Raw genomic sequence first — 14714 nt, forward strand, 5'->3', positions numbered from 1 at the left:
GTAGCTGATTTCATTTTAGTGACTGTGGCTTATTTGTGTAATTAACAAATGTTTAAATCAGTTGTTCACATGTGCCATTCATTTATTTTATATTCCTACCTACATATTGTGATTGTTTTATGTTGTTGTCTCATCCATGTAATATTTCGTGTAATGTTTATATTTAGAGGTATGTGCAGCGCCCAGACAAGTCGACAAGACCGAATCTACGTAAATATATATAAGAATTATATTGATAAAAAAAAATAAAAAAAATATGATTTAGTTACGTTGGCTAACCAATGCAATGCAAAATCTTTCTATCACTATCTATATTATAAATGCAAAGTATGTTTGTTTGTTTATTGATTTGTTGGTTTCTCCTTCAATCATGTTACCAACAACGGAGTGAATCGACATGATTTTTTGCGTCAGTATAGTTAAAGACCTGGAGAGTCAAATAAGCTACTTTTTATCCTTACTAAGAAAAAAAAACCAGAAATTCCATCCCAGCGAAGCGCGGGTGGAACAGATACGGATACAAAAAAAACTAACTGACTGATTTATCATCAACTCAGGCCGCTAGGTTTAGAAATTTGAAATTTGGTATGAAGGGTTTCCCAATAGATCGTATCTCAAAGAAAGGATTTTTAGATATTTTACCACAGCGAAGCTGCGTCGGATTAGTTAATATTTTATGAAATTCCAGTGATTTCTGTTGTGGAAGTCCCTGTTTTTGTGACGGTAGTTACCCTCCATGATATTTACTTTCTAGATATATTATATTTTGAAATAGATGCCAGAAATTGTGTAACAGGTGGGGTCTTTGACATTGATCACTAAATCGTTACAAAAAGTACATCTCGAGAGAATAATCTTCTCAAACGAGTCGAACATTCATCTCAATTGGCAATATGAATCTTTATGCAAACTGCAACTTATCCACCACCATTTTATCAAATAAGAGGCAATAACTACACGACATCTTGGGAAGATATATAACACTTGGGCCTTGGCAAAGCTTTCGCTAGCGGGCAAATATTTCTTCCCGTGCTGCCAAATTGGCAATACTGTTAAGTGGAGTGCACACACTTGTCGCTAGATACGACGCCGGTTAATTTGCGCCGAATGCACTCAGCTATGAGTGCTTCGAGTCACCTCGGGCTTATTGAGGATTTGACTTGCGATTGATAGCTTGCTCTCGGCTTACTCTCTTACTTACTACATAACTCAAAAGGTAAAAAACCCCCTATAAGAAAACTAGAAAAGAGCTGATAACTTCTGCTGAACTGATTGTCTTCGATTATAGCTAAGAACACTCTCGATCAAGCCATCTTTCAAACAAAAGAAAAACTAAATTAAAATCGGTTCATTCGTTTAGGAGCTACGATGCTACAGACAGATACACAGATACACACGTCAAACTTACAACACTCCACTTTTTGGGTCGGGGGTTAAAAAGGGTTGTATTGTATAATGTTTGACGTACGTTAGGTTTGTCTGAAGGTCGGTGAATCCAAACAGATTCAGCTTACGTTAAGATAGTTACTAGCTGATGCCCGCGACTTCGTCCGCGTGGATTGAGGTTTTTGATACCTTGTAGGAACTCTTTGATTTTCCGGGATAAAAAGTAGAGTGACATCACTCTCCAGATCTTTAACTATACCTATACAAAAATTCACATTCAAATTCAAAATGTTTCATTCAATTAGACTTTTAAAAGTACTTTTGAATCGTTAAGAGTATCTACCACTGGTTCGGAATGCCAATCCGTTGCTGCGTTGATTGAAGGACAAGCCAATAAACCAAAAAACACTCACTTTCACATTTATCTATATCTATACTAATAAATAAAATTGGAGTGTCTGTCTGTAATTTCGAAATAACTACCACATATTAAGGTCATATGGTTATTTGAACGATACCATAACTGAATCACACGTTTTTAAAATTTTTGTCTGTCTGTCTGTCTGTCTGTCTGTCTGTCTGTCTGTCTGTTTGAAAAGGCTAATCTTCGAAACGGCTGAACCGATTTTAGCGGGATTTTCACATACAAGTAGAGGATTGACCAGGGTGTAACATAGGCTACTTTTTAACCGACTTTTAAGAAGGGAGTTGTGTTTTTCTACCTATGTACACCGAAATCTCCGAGATTTCTGAACCGATTTGCGTCATTTCTTTTTTAATCGATAGAGGAACTTTGCGACATTGTTTCTTAAAAAATTTGGATTCCAACTCCTCAATCCTGATGCTGCAGGGGATCTGACCAATCCACGCGGGCGAAGCTGCGGGCATCAGCTATTTATAATATACTCGTAGATAGTGAGGTAGTGATAGGTAATGATTATTTTCGTCCATCAATTCATAGATAGCGATCAAAACAAATATTTTTTTCCCGTATTGCCAAATTGACAATATTGCTAGTGGAGTGTACACTTGTCGCTGCAGATACGACAGTTAATTTGCGTCGAATGCACTCAACTTCGAGGGTTTGGAGTGCGTAGTGTGAACTCGGGCTTATTGCAAATTTGACTCTTGCGATTGATAGCTTGCTCTATTTTTTCCGTTGATTTATTTGCCATACATGACATACTTCGTTGTGCCCATCCCATACAATGAATGTCAGTGCACAGAATGACTACTTTATAAGTATTATATGTTAACGTGAACTTTGTGTGGTTCACTTGATCGATTGTCTTGGTTAAAACGTAGGCTACGTTTTAACCAAGTTCAAGAGAAAGTTAAAACCAATTATTTATTATTATAACTTAATGATGTTATATCCAACCTTTCATTGAAAAAAATGAAAATTATTGAATTTGAAAAAATTAAAGTTCAGGAGAATGTACATAACTACAGTAACTAGAAAAGAGCTGATAACTTTCAAACGGCTGAACCGATTTTCTTGGATTATAGCTAAGAACACTCTCGATCAACCTGTCAAACAAAAATAAATAAATTAAAATCGGTTCATTAGTTTAAGAGCTACGATGCCACGGACAGATACACACGTGAAACTTATAACACCCCTCTTTTTGGGTCGGGGGTTAAAAATAGTGTCATGTATTTTTAAAGGACTTTGATTCCGGTCATAGAAAATACAATTTGATATAACCCAACCCTTCGCGTTTCAAGTCTATTTCTGCCTTAAAAATCGTATAAAATCAATTCGGTAAACTTCTATGTTACTATTGACTGGACATTGTATACAGACTGTAAAGGATGTCCAGGACCGGCTGATACTCTCTGAAATAACGTGTTAAAATCCTCTTCCAACAAGTATCAAAAGGATCGTTCGCGATACAAGGTACAAGATATCACACAATACAAAGAGTCCTGTTACCTGTATTGTTAGAAAAAGGAAAAGTTTAAGAGGTTTAGGTACGTCGCGATCGTCTGTAATCTTCCCTTTGTCGGTTTCAATCCGGTGGATAAAGTTGCTACCGTTTGCACAATGAAACTATTGGCAACGAACCGGAGTGAACTAAGCAACTCTCAAATAGGGTTGTGAGATGTGACAAATACGGAAACTTGATCCGACAAAAACATTTTGTAATAGTGTAGGTCGTTCAAGAAATCATACACCAATTACCTATCCACGCAGATGAAGTCGCGGGCGTCATCTAGTCTAGTAAGGTTATAAAAATTGCATAATCCTCTGCTTGATGACTGTACAATATACCCGTCTCTGTACCCGTACGTAGTCGAAATTCAGGAATACGAAGCGATTTGGAGGAGGCACCCTGCTTTCTAATTTGAACCGCTAGGATATGGAATGCCCTTTTGGTATCAGATTTCCCCTCCACTTTTAATATGGGTACCTTCAAGTCAAGAGTGAATCCATCTTAGGCTGCATCATGAGTTGTCAGCACATCTGATTGCAGCCAAGCGTTAGGCTACAAATAAAAAATAAAAAAGTTTTTTTCTACAGCCCTATTCTTAACTGAAATTGACCTTAAAGAAAGCTCAAGAGCGTCCCTTTAACGATAAATATGTCGAGGTTGATTGGCGTAACGACGTGAATAATGATTTCCGACGAAAACCACCATTGTTCACTAATAATATGAGTAGGATGCTTCTATTCCGATTTGAATTACATAATATCTATTAATTTTTTTTATGAATACTTTCTACGTTGTACCTATTCTACTCCCTTTACGACCTATTGCACTGCCAAGGGTCACTGGTTGAGGTCATAGAGATAAGTGCTTTTCTGTCCATTTTTTCTTTATTGTTACAACTTTCTGGCACAAATAAAAAAATATTACGAACTCCCTGGCGAAGTGGTGAACGGTGGTCTTATTATGTGTTCCCGGATTGCGACTAAGAGTTACCACCCTACCGGCAAAGCCGTGCTACCAGGCGATTTAGCGTTTTGCTCTGGTACAATTCTGTCTAGAAACATAAGAAGTAGGTTCCTACCTAAAGGTTTAATAAAACTGCCATTATTTTTCCAAGTTAGCCCGCTTCCATCCTAGACTGCATCATCACTTACCACCAGGTGAGATTACAGTCAAGGGCTAACTTGTATAGGAATAAAAAAAGAATAGGAACGGTAAAAAGATACACACAATTATAGAGCTATCTAAAGTTTTTAAAGAAAACCATTGAGACTATTAAAGATCTTGTAAGTATATAATTTTATACTCTACAATATATGAAAAAGTATAAATGTAAGATAAAAAAAAATTTGCGTCGCCGGGCTTTTAAATAAAATTTTCATGAGTTAAAAGCATTGTTTTATAATGGAGAATGGAGATGTTACTTTTTCAATTATTATATTATAATATGACATGAAAGGCTTTTAATGTATTAAAATATTTATAAAAGACTTCTATTATAGCTTCGTCTCTAATAGGTAATACAGGTAGTACATCATACATGCGTGGATTTGCAAGGGCACTTAGCTGTTAAATTTTTTGCTGTTCTGTTAACTTTCAAGGTATGAAGTTTGATATCAATTTAGTATAACGATTAGGCTCATATTATACGTCACCTATTTAAAAGCTCCTTAAAAATATCAATTAAAAAAAAAAACTATAGGAATTCGATGTTAAATACCTGATTATTATTTTTACATTAATCCAATTTAAAGCTGTTGTACTCGCAATAGAAAGACAGGAATTTGTAAAATTTTAAGTCGCAGTGCTCTGCAGTCTGCATGCTGAATTGAACTTTAATCCTTCGTACCAAAAGTCGCTATTTATTCGAACGCGTTTGTATTAAGTATTCCGTAGTACCTACTATCCAGTCAAAGAAAATAACCTAATCATACAAACAAAATTGATTGAATCCCTTGATGAATTAGTCAGTAAAGTTCGCATATAAAGGTCTAATCACACCGCGTGTCATTCCCGTCCGGGTCTGTAATGATTTTTTAATGATCCACATAATGACTGACAGGCTGCACGGTATGATTTATGAAAGCAACGCGGCGCGGCGGTTGCGTGATGAAGTACCTCCTGAAATACCTATTTTCCACCCTGTTACTTACATTTCGTGGATTACATAATTATTATGGCCTCATTAATGTACCTACCTGTTTAACAGGGCTCTCTCCGTCACTCGTTTTATACCATTTCATACAATCGTAGTTCCAATTTCATTTGAATATTAAGCAACCAAAGTCCATGAAATTTTGCAGACATATTCTAGAAACTAATATCTGTGTCTGTGGTGTTTTAGAATTTTCTAAAAATATGTAGTTTTAAAATTACAGGGGCTCAAAGATTTGTATGAAAATTTTAAGACCGCGTAACTTTGAAACCGAATATTTTAACAGAAATCTGGAAAACCACAGACATAGATATTAGTTTCTAGAATATGTCTGCAAAATTTCATGGACTTTGGTTGCTTAATATTCAAATGAAATTGGAACTACGATTGTATGAAATGGTATAAAACGAGTGACGGAGAGAGCCCTCTTAAATAGGGATGACTGCCAACTGTAGGTGGGTGATACGTCTATCAAACTTGCCGTTATAAACATGACATTAGGTACCTACATGTTAGATGGGTAAATATAAGTTAAGAGCGGTCTCTCCGTCACTCTCTTCATACAAACGTAGTTCCAATTTCATTTGAATATCAAGCAACCAAAGTCCATGAAATTTTGCAGACATATTCTAGAAACTAATATATATGTTTGTGGTTTTCCAGATTTCTGTTAAAATATTCAATTTCAAAGTTACGCGGTCTTAAAAATTTACATACAAATCTTTGAGCCCCTGTAATTTTAAAACTACATATTTTTAGAAAAATCTAAAACACCACAGACACAGATATTAGTTTCTAGAATATGTCTGCCAAATTTCATGGACTTTGGTTGCTTAATATTCAAATGAAATAGGAACTACGATTGTATGAAGCGAGTGACGGAGAGAGCCCTGTTAAGTATTGAGAAAAGATAACACTTGTCATAAATTCACAGCTGTCTTGTTAGGTGTATAGCGTTGTTAAAACAATTTGATATGTTAGTCTTAATAGACAGAAAAGAAAGCCTTAAATAATATTAACTATCTATTAGATGGTGTTTTCTTATTATCATAAAGAAACAACTGCAGCGTTTGGAAAATAATTGAAAATAAATCATTATGGCTACCTATTATAATCTGTTATAATAAGTAGCCGTAGTCATAATAATAAAATTTGTACTTATTCAATTGAGATACCTACGCGTCTAAATCGTTACAGACACTTTTTCAGTGGAAAAGGCGCCGAAACCAACCTCCATTCTTATGAGATTAACTTAAATTACCGTAAAAAAAAGATATTGCGTAGGTATGTACACTTGAAAACAATGAAGCAACATACAAGGGATAAAGATACCACAGAAAATACTAAACTGTTGTAAAAGCAATATCTTGTAGACAAGCTTTAGAGAAAGAATACTTTTAATAAAAATTTTGAATACTCTAATAAATCTCAGTGGTAGATTTATTAGAGTTTTCAAATATTTGTTTGTTTGGAAGTTTGTAATGCCCTTTCTACCGAGAAGATTAAGTATGAAAAGGTATGAAACTCAGTGGTGTCTCTTTACACAAATTCAACATAAAAAAACCGGCCAAGTGCCGCACTGAGGGTTCCGTACTCGGGTATTTTTTCCAACATTTTGCACGATAAATCAAAAACTATTATACATAAAAATAAATAAAAGTCTGTTTTAGAATGTACAAGCCCTTTCATATGATACCCCACTTGGTATAGTTATCTTACTTTGAAAATTGAAACACATTTTTTTTTTAATGATGTAACCACAAATTCGTGGTTTTCAGATGTATTCCTGTACTTGTGCTATAAGACCTACCTAGCTGCCATATTTCATGATTCTAGGTCAACGGGAAGTACCCTATAGGTTTCTCGACAGACACGACGTACAGACAGACATGTCGACAGACAGACAACAAAGTGATCCTATAAGTTCAGTAGGTAAGTACCAAAATATTCACTAGAGATGACGCAGTAGAAAACATTTATAACCGTACCATATTTGTTATTCCGGACATCGTGGGCACAGTGTATTATGTACTAATAATGAGCTGCTTACAAAAGCACGTATCCAGAGCCAAGTACTAAAAGCCGCCTTATATTCCTTGAACCACAGCCAAGATAGTTGACTTTAAGGTTATTTGCACATTAACATTGCGGTATCATAACGGTTTTACAACTTCTGCGAAATGTATGGTTGGTTCTAATTAAATAGAGTAGTGTGTGCGACAGTTGAAAAATTCATATGTTTATTAAAATATGTTTTTAAAATATACTCGTTGACCGCGGTGAAATAATCTAAACATCTTTCTCAGGGTCTACCTTATACAGAAAACCTACATACAAAATCACAAGTTACTAGATTTAATGGCTTATGTCAGTCAGTAATTTGTGTTTTACTATATTTTACTGTCCAAAAAAAAGGTCATCTTTTGCCGAGAACTGCACGTTTTGAATAGTTTATAATAATTATTTTCTTGTTCATCACATAAATAGAGGCATATTCCCGTTAAAGCACACTTTGTTCTTTCATGACTCATGAGACATTCAAGTAGAAGTTCCGGAGTATTTTCACTAAGTATAAAGTTATGATAATTGTTTAATATTAACGGCGCTACAGCTTTTGTTGACCTTGGCCTGCTCCAGCTACAAGATCTACGAGAGACACATATTCACACTAGTGACTTGAAGTCACTGTGGAAGTTCTCTTATAGGCATGAGTCTAATGAATTCCTACCAAACCTAGTCCTCTGCTTTCTTTATCCAGTCTCTAACCGCTCACGTTACATGGTTGATTTTTTACCCAACTGCGGCAAAGCCAAAAGGAGGGTTATGATTTTAGCAGCCTATGTATGTATGTTTGTATCCAGATTCTGTGTGTTCCATCGTAGCGTCTAAACTACTGGGCCGATTTTGATGAATGAGGTATCAATCGATTCGTCGTAAAGGTCCGGGTGACATAGGCTACATTTTATACGAAAAAAATTGACCTAACGGATATTACATGAAAAAAAGTGGAGGGGTCCAAATTTTTTTTTTTTGCTTTTGTATCAGGTTATCAAATGAAAGAGGAGAAAAGAGTTCATAAATATAAATGTACAACATTAAAATATACCAAGCGACAGAAAAACAATTTTAAATACTATTATATTTTCGCGTTTATTAAGACGATCGCAGTCGGGTTTTAGTTTTCTACTTTATCTTGCTATTCAAATATTTCATCAACTGCTGCTTTGTTAATGAAACACTTTGTTACAGATTTCATGTCTCTGGAATTGGTCAACGGTTACCCTAATCTACTCGTCAACTACGGGTCAGGAACAACGCGTCTAAACAACAGCGTTATAGAGGTAGCTGATGGAAAACCGCATCTCATAGAGATCGTCCTCATGAGAAGCTCCATAGAGATGTTCGTGGATAGATGCAAGTTGTCCACTTGTATGAGCCTCGCAGCGCCGACTGGACCGAGAGAAATACTTAATGGTAAGTAAATGTGTATAAGAAATGTAATTAATATACTGTAATTTGCGATGCCCTGACAGGGCGTCATGTAACTATACTTATCTAGCTTTAAGTTATATAGTTATTAGTACATGACAGCAATGAAATAAATAAATAAAATAAATAAATAAAAATAAAATCCTACATCTCAACAAGTACTCCAACCAACGCCAAAACCATCCCAGCAAGCATCAAATGCTCTGGCCAACTCATTGCTAATAACCCCAAAAGAAAATACTGAAAAGAGCTGATGTGTTTGAGAACTGACAGTCGTGCTATCATATGGGTCCAACACAGGCTACAAGATTATGGATTAAAAGAAAAAAATAAATCCAAAATACAAGACTAGAGAGTGCTGAAGTGTTGTCGCCCCTCCTCACATTCTCTGCGCTCCACTCGGTGTCGGTTTTTTGGTTAGGATTAAACGCGCGGGCACCCGAATAAATGGAGAATGTGGATGGCTCACGGTCATGGGTTTTAATTAATTGGGGTTAATTTTTACGTCCAACTAGCGTCTAGACTGTAGCTAGTGCAATAGTCTTCCAGTAAGAACTCAAATAATCTGACTTTTATGCTGGGAGCAACAAAACAAACGTCGAACGGGTAAAAACTTTAATCAAGTTGGTCAAGTTGGTTCTCAAAAGGTAATATCTAGAGTTGTCCTTTAGTTATCTGGAGAAACTCAGTATTCCTAAGTTTGCCTTTGTATCTTTCCATCTTTGGTACGCAACTCAAATCAGGGTTTCAAATCTGAGGTCGAAAATCCCAGTTAAGTGAAAGGAAAGTGATTGATCAAAGAACCGTGCCAAAGTCTTACGAGCATTCCCGTCGTCGTGCCAGACATGTATTCGAAAGGAGATCGTGTGTAAACTTTTCACCGACTTTCGCCCAACTTTGGGGAAATTAATTTTCCGCACGGCACCTTACTCGAAGTTCACGTCAACAGAATTTTCCGGGACGCTGGCATTTTATAGCTCTCCTGCATTTAATAGCTGAAATAAATCATGGGATACTAAAAATATTTGGATGACACCTTCCCACTGGGCATTATTATGCAAATTCTCGAAAACATTGTCTTATTTCCTTTTCCACGCACATTTTAGTATTTGAACCCATGCTAACAGATAAAAAAGATGACGTAAAGCCAATCCAATGGCCGCGCAACAAAACTATTTTTCTAATTTGGAAGGAAGTTTCTTCAAACAGTTCCTTGTCGAAGGGAAATAGCGTTATATTGTCACTTCTATTTCGTAGTTAACTTGGGTAGAAAAGTTTCACTTAAAAAAAGTATTTTTACATTTACTACTTACTAGCTGAAGCCCACGACTTCGTTCGCGTGGATGTCGGTTTTTTAAAATTCCCGTGGGAACTCTTTGATTTTTCGGGATAAAAAGTAGCCTATGTGCTAATCCAGGGTATAATCTATCTCCATTCTAAATTTCAGCCCAATCCGTCCAGTAGTTTTTGCGTGAAGGAGTAACAAACATACACACACACACACATTCATACAAACTTTCTCCTTAATAATATTAGTGTGATTAGTGTGATAAAAACATTGGGATAGTCGGAGGCCCCCTAGAACCTCATTTTGATAATATGTAACACACTACCCAAGCATTTGCACGCAGTAGTACCATAACTATCAACGCCTTTAGGCTTATGCCAATAGTGAAAAGGCATGTATTTATCCAAGGTACCGTATAACGCGTAGACGTACGTTGGTGTGCTAAATGGAATAATGAGACAAGTATGACCCTTATTGTTGATTGAAGCTCTTAGGTATAAGAAATTCATCAAAAACAATTATTAATTTGTTAATCGCAATATTTTATGCAATTTTGGTGAAGTACTCGTATAACCATCAATTTTGAAGGCGATTTTTATTTCGAATAGTGGATTCTGACGCCTTATTTAACACAGCTTTACTAATTGATGAATTTTCACAGTGAACGGTCCACTACAACTGGGTGGAGCGAGCATAGATCTTCAAAACCTAGCGCGGTCGTTCGGATGGAAGCATGTGCCTACAAATATCAACTTTATGGGCTGCATCAGCAATTTCACGTACAACGATTTTGTAAGTACTTCTATCTTAACTTTTTGTCAGTCGGAAAACTTATTATTACTTACCTATTTCGGTCCGTTCTCAGTAAACATTAAAAAAATGTATTTTTTATGACAACAACCAGACCTAAAAGACCACAGATTTATAATGGTCCTAATAAATGAAAAGCACCGAATTTTGTCAGCTATTATTGTAATTTTGTGTTCCTCCTTTCTACTATAATTTGAATTCTCACTGTAACGAAGATGTTATCACTAAATAATGCTCCACATAACAAAACCCTGGAATATTATGAGATCCGAGGGAAAAGCAGTATATTATAACTTTTTTTTTTGTCCATAGATGTACAATTTGGGCAGACCGTCCGTCGATCACAACGCAGACCCTGGCTGTCAGAAGAGCGTGTTCACAGCGGTTACTTTTGGTATCGACACTAATTTCCTGGTTGCTATACTCGTATGCATCGCCATTTTAATAAGTAAGTACATTAAAATTCGTATACTCTCTAGAAATACTCTATTATTATAGATATTTTACCATAAAACATTAGCTTAATATTTGATTCCCTATAGACTCACTTTCATAGCAACAGATTGCTAAACTTTCACCAAACGTCATCACAATATATACCTATTTTGAAGCTGCTGCATTAGCACGATAGTTTGACAGCTACAGTGATGATTGCAAGCACCTCCTATTGGCCAACAGTCTCTCACTATTGGCTAAAATGAACAGTTTTAGTAAGAATACTATTAATTCAGCCAATCAAACACTAGGGTTCTAGCAATGTGAGAATGGTTTATAAACTTGACAGGCCTCGACGATATTTTGGGACCAGGAAGGAGTTGCAATTATTAATAAAGCCATATTCTTACAGTCCTTCTACTAGCAGTCGTGGTACATCGGAAAAGAGCAGACGCGTGGGCAGAAAAAGAACTTGACGATATCAGAGAAAACATCATAGCATATGAAGACGAAGGTGGCGGTGAAGGAGACGCGGGATACGACTTACACGTGCTGAGGCAAATGTATGACGGACCTCCTCCGGACACGGATCCTGCGTTTATGCACGCACCAGGTAATATCGTTATCCATTTCTTTCTAATTGCGTACATGTGATACAGATATAAGATGCCAAAGACCGTACAAAACCCTTTCATTCCTAGATGTGCATAAATATACAGTATTTTGCTTCACTGCACTATATCTTTTTAAAAACTAACCAGCCGAACTGGCGGTATCAAGATCCAAAACCCAAATCTCTCTATGGTGGCCCGACGGCTTTGACTATTGAGACCACGGTTCACTTTTGTGAAAACGTTATCCACGTTTCAATTTCTTTACCCAGGTGTAGTAGGAGCAGCGCCGGACATATCCGGCTTCTTAGACGACAAGAAGTCCGTCCTCGACCGGGACCCGGACATCAATCCGTACGACGACGTGCGGCACTACGCGTACGAGGGCGACGGGAACACTAGCGGCTCGCTATCGTCGCTAGCTAGTTGTAAGTTAACTAGTTACTTTTATTGCTATAACTTTTACAAGTTCTTTTGAATCGGAATGCCCGGAACAACCATCAAGAAACTCGGCGGTTGTTCTTTCCAAATTGTTGCGATTTTATATAAGGTGTAACCAGAACGCTAGCAAAAAAACAATCCAATGCCAATAATTACTTTATTTTAAGTGATTTAATATTTCAAACCGTATAGCGTGCAAAAATCGGGTCACTGCCCCACTTACGACGTGGCATTGACCCCGAGTGGCTTATTTACGTAACGTTCGTTGACCTCTAGCGACAGTCACATGTTTTATATATTGGTGATGGGTGATGTATTGCGAACTTTTCAAAAATACGGGATTTAAAAAAAATCGCGTTTAATTTGTGCTCCCTTATTAGTAATTATCAGTACTATCAACTGTCTTCGTTTTTGCTAGCGTTCTGCTTACACCTTGTATCAGTAGTTTCCTTGGATAGCGTTGCCGTCACATTATAGTGACCGATACATACTTGTGAGTGAAATGACGTCTGAGACGTTTTTCGTAAATAGTGTTTTTGCTTGAACTGAACACGTTTTTCTCCACAAAAATTTCAAAATGGCGTGAGGGTGATTTATTACCCGACCTGTGAACCGAATCTTTGATAATACAATTTTTAAGATGGGGTGTTATTCTCAAATTATTATTCATACTTTATTAAAATATGGAACAGAAATTATCAATGTTCCAATTCAAAGCGTCTTTACTGTATTCATCTCTGCGTTTGAATTTTCATATGACTACCAGGAAAACATTATTCTGTAAAAGTCTTCTCAATCCATATAAGACGTATATCTTACTCCGTTCGTATTTGCGAAGTGGTATTTTATCATTATTTATTGTACAGCACGTAAGAACGTTTCGTATGTTGGGTGTTTAAGATACAAATGCTCACAGGCGGGTCGTCTTATAATCTCTTGGAAGCTTGTTATAATGAGCGGGAACTTTAGATTGTGTTATACTAGAGATGACGTTTATTCTCCCCGTGGGGATAAGACGAATATGTCGGGAGCTGCTATACAGTTTGCTTTATAAGAATCATCAAAATCTGTTACTGGACGAATTCTGTGCATATATAAATATCAATGGTACGAAGTTTATCCCAATTATTGGGATGATGACTAGTTGAATTATAGCTAAGAACACTCTCGATCAAGCCACCTTTCAAACAAAAAAAAACTAAATTAAAATCGGTTCATTAGTTAAGCAGCTACGATGTCACAGATAGAGGGGATTGGGTCAGGGGTTAAAAACAAATTATTTGTTAGGAATTATTGAATAGAGGGTCTTCCGAAATTCGTAAAATTAACGTCCGCTGTAATTTTTAGTTTGCTGACCATTTTAAATTATCGATTTACAAAGTGCATTTGAAAATAAAATTTGTAGAGAAGGAATAAGGTCGAATTTTTCGAAATTCGAAGATGGAACTTCTCAACGCATAATTATTGGAAGAGTCTCACTAGATAATCATAAAATAATAGTAAATTATTATTTTCAGTCAGATTAAGTGTATATAATTTACACGTTACATTAAACACCACAAAATGATCCACCTGCTCTTACAGGTTAACTTTTATTACATTAACGGCGGGGAAATAGTTGAAAATTTACATCGTGCAGTATATTTCGGTTTGGATGATATCCAGAGCACGTTGAGTAAAAACCACAAAGGACCCACACCTCTTTGAGTGTTGCGGGCTGCATGTTTAAATGCACTAATAAAGCTTAAAGCCGGGCTTTTTACAATTACGAATATAATTTATATGAATTTCCACTCGGTTAAAACTTTTTATTACATTTGCCATCCACTGAAACTAGTTCATTTTTTGCTTTGGAAATTTAATAGATGGCTTTATAAAATAAGAATTTAATAAGTCTCGTTGGCAGTAACATAAAATGTACCATACAATAATGAGGTATTATTAAAATAAATACGAAAAATCTTTAAATATAGAATCCACTCAGGGTTTTTTGATAATCTGGACCCCTCGAGTTTTCAATAATACCTCACATACATAAACTTAACGCTTTTGGTTTAAGACAAAAGACGATATAAACTGCATAATATCTTCGGAAGTTTAGATTAATTCTTCTCAAACTGCTTTGTCCCCATCGATAAAATATAAAAGATCGATGTCTGTACTCC

At 36.1% G+C, this 14714-nt stretch overlaps 1 protein-coding gene across 2 annotated transcripts in view; it reads left to right on the forward strand.

The window, feature by feature from the left end:
* LOC123877083 (DE-cadherin) overlaps positions 1-14714 on the forward strand; it is a 285461-nt gene that overhangs the window by 268820 nt on the left and 1927 nt on the right. For both annotated transcript variants that reach the window (XM_045923593.1, XM_045923594.1), the window contains 5 exons: positions 8725-8949; positions 10914-11044; positions 11375-11510; positions 11910-12110; positions 12381-12536. In XM_045923593.1, coding sequence (XP_045779549.1) covers positions 8725-8949; positions 10914-11044; positions 11375-11510; positions 11910-12110; positions 12381-12536 — 849 coding nt within the window. The remainder of the gene's footprint in view (positions 1-8724; positions 8950-10913; positions 11045-11374; positions 11511-11909; positions 12111-12380; positions 12537-14714) is intronic.

Source organism: Maniola jurtina, chromosome 22, assembly GCF_905333055.1.
Source record: "Maniola jurtina chromosome 22, ilManJurt1.1, whole genome shotgun sequence".
In the NCBI taxonomy this organism is placed as follows: Eukaryota; Metazoa; Arthropoda; class Insecta; order Lepidoptera; family Nymphalidae; genus Maniola; species Maniola jurtina.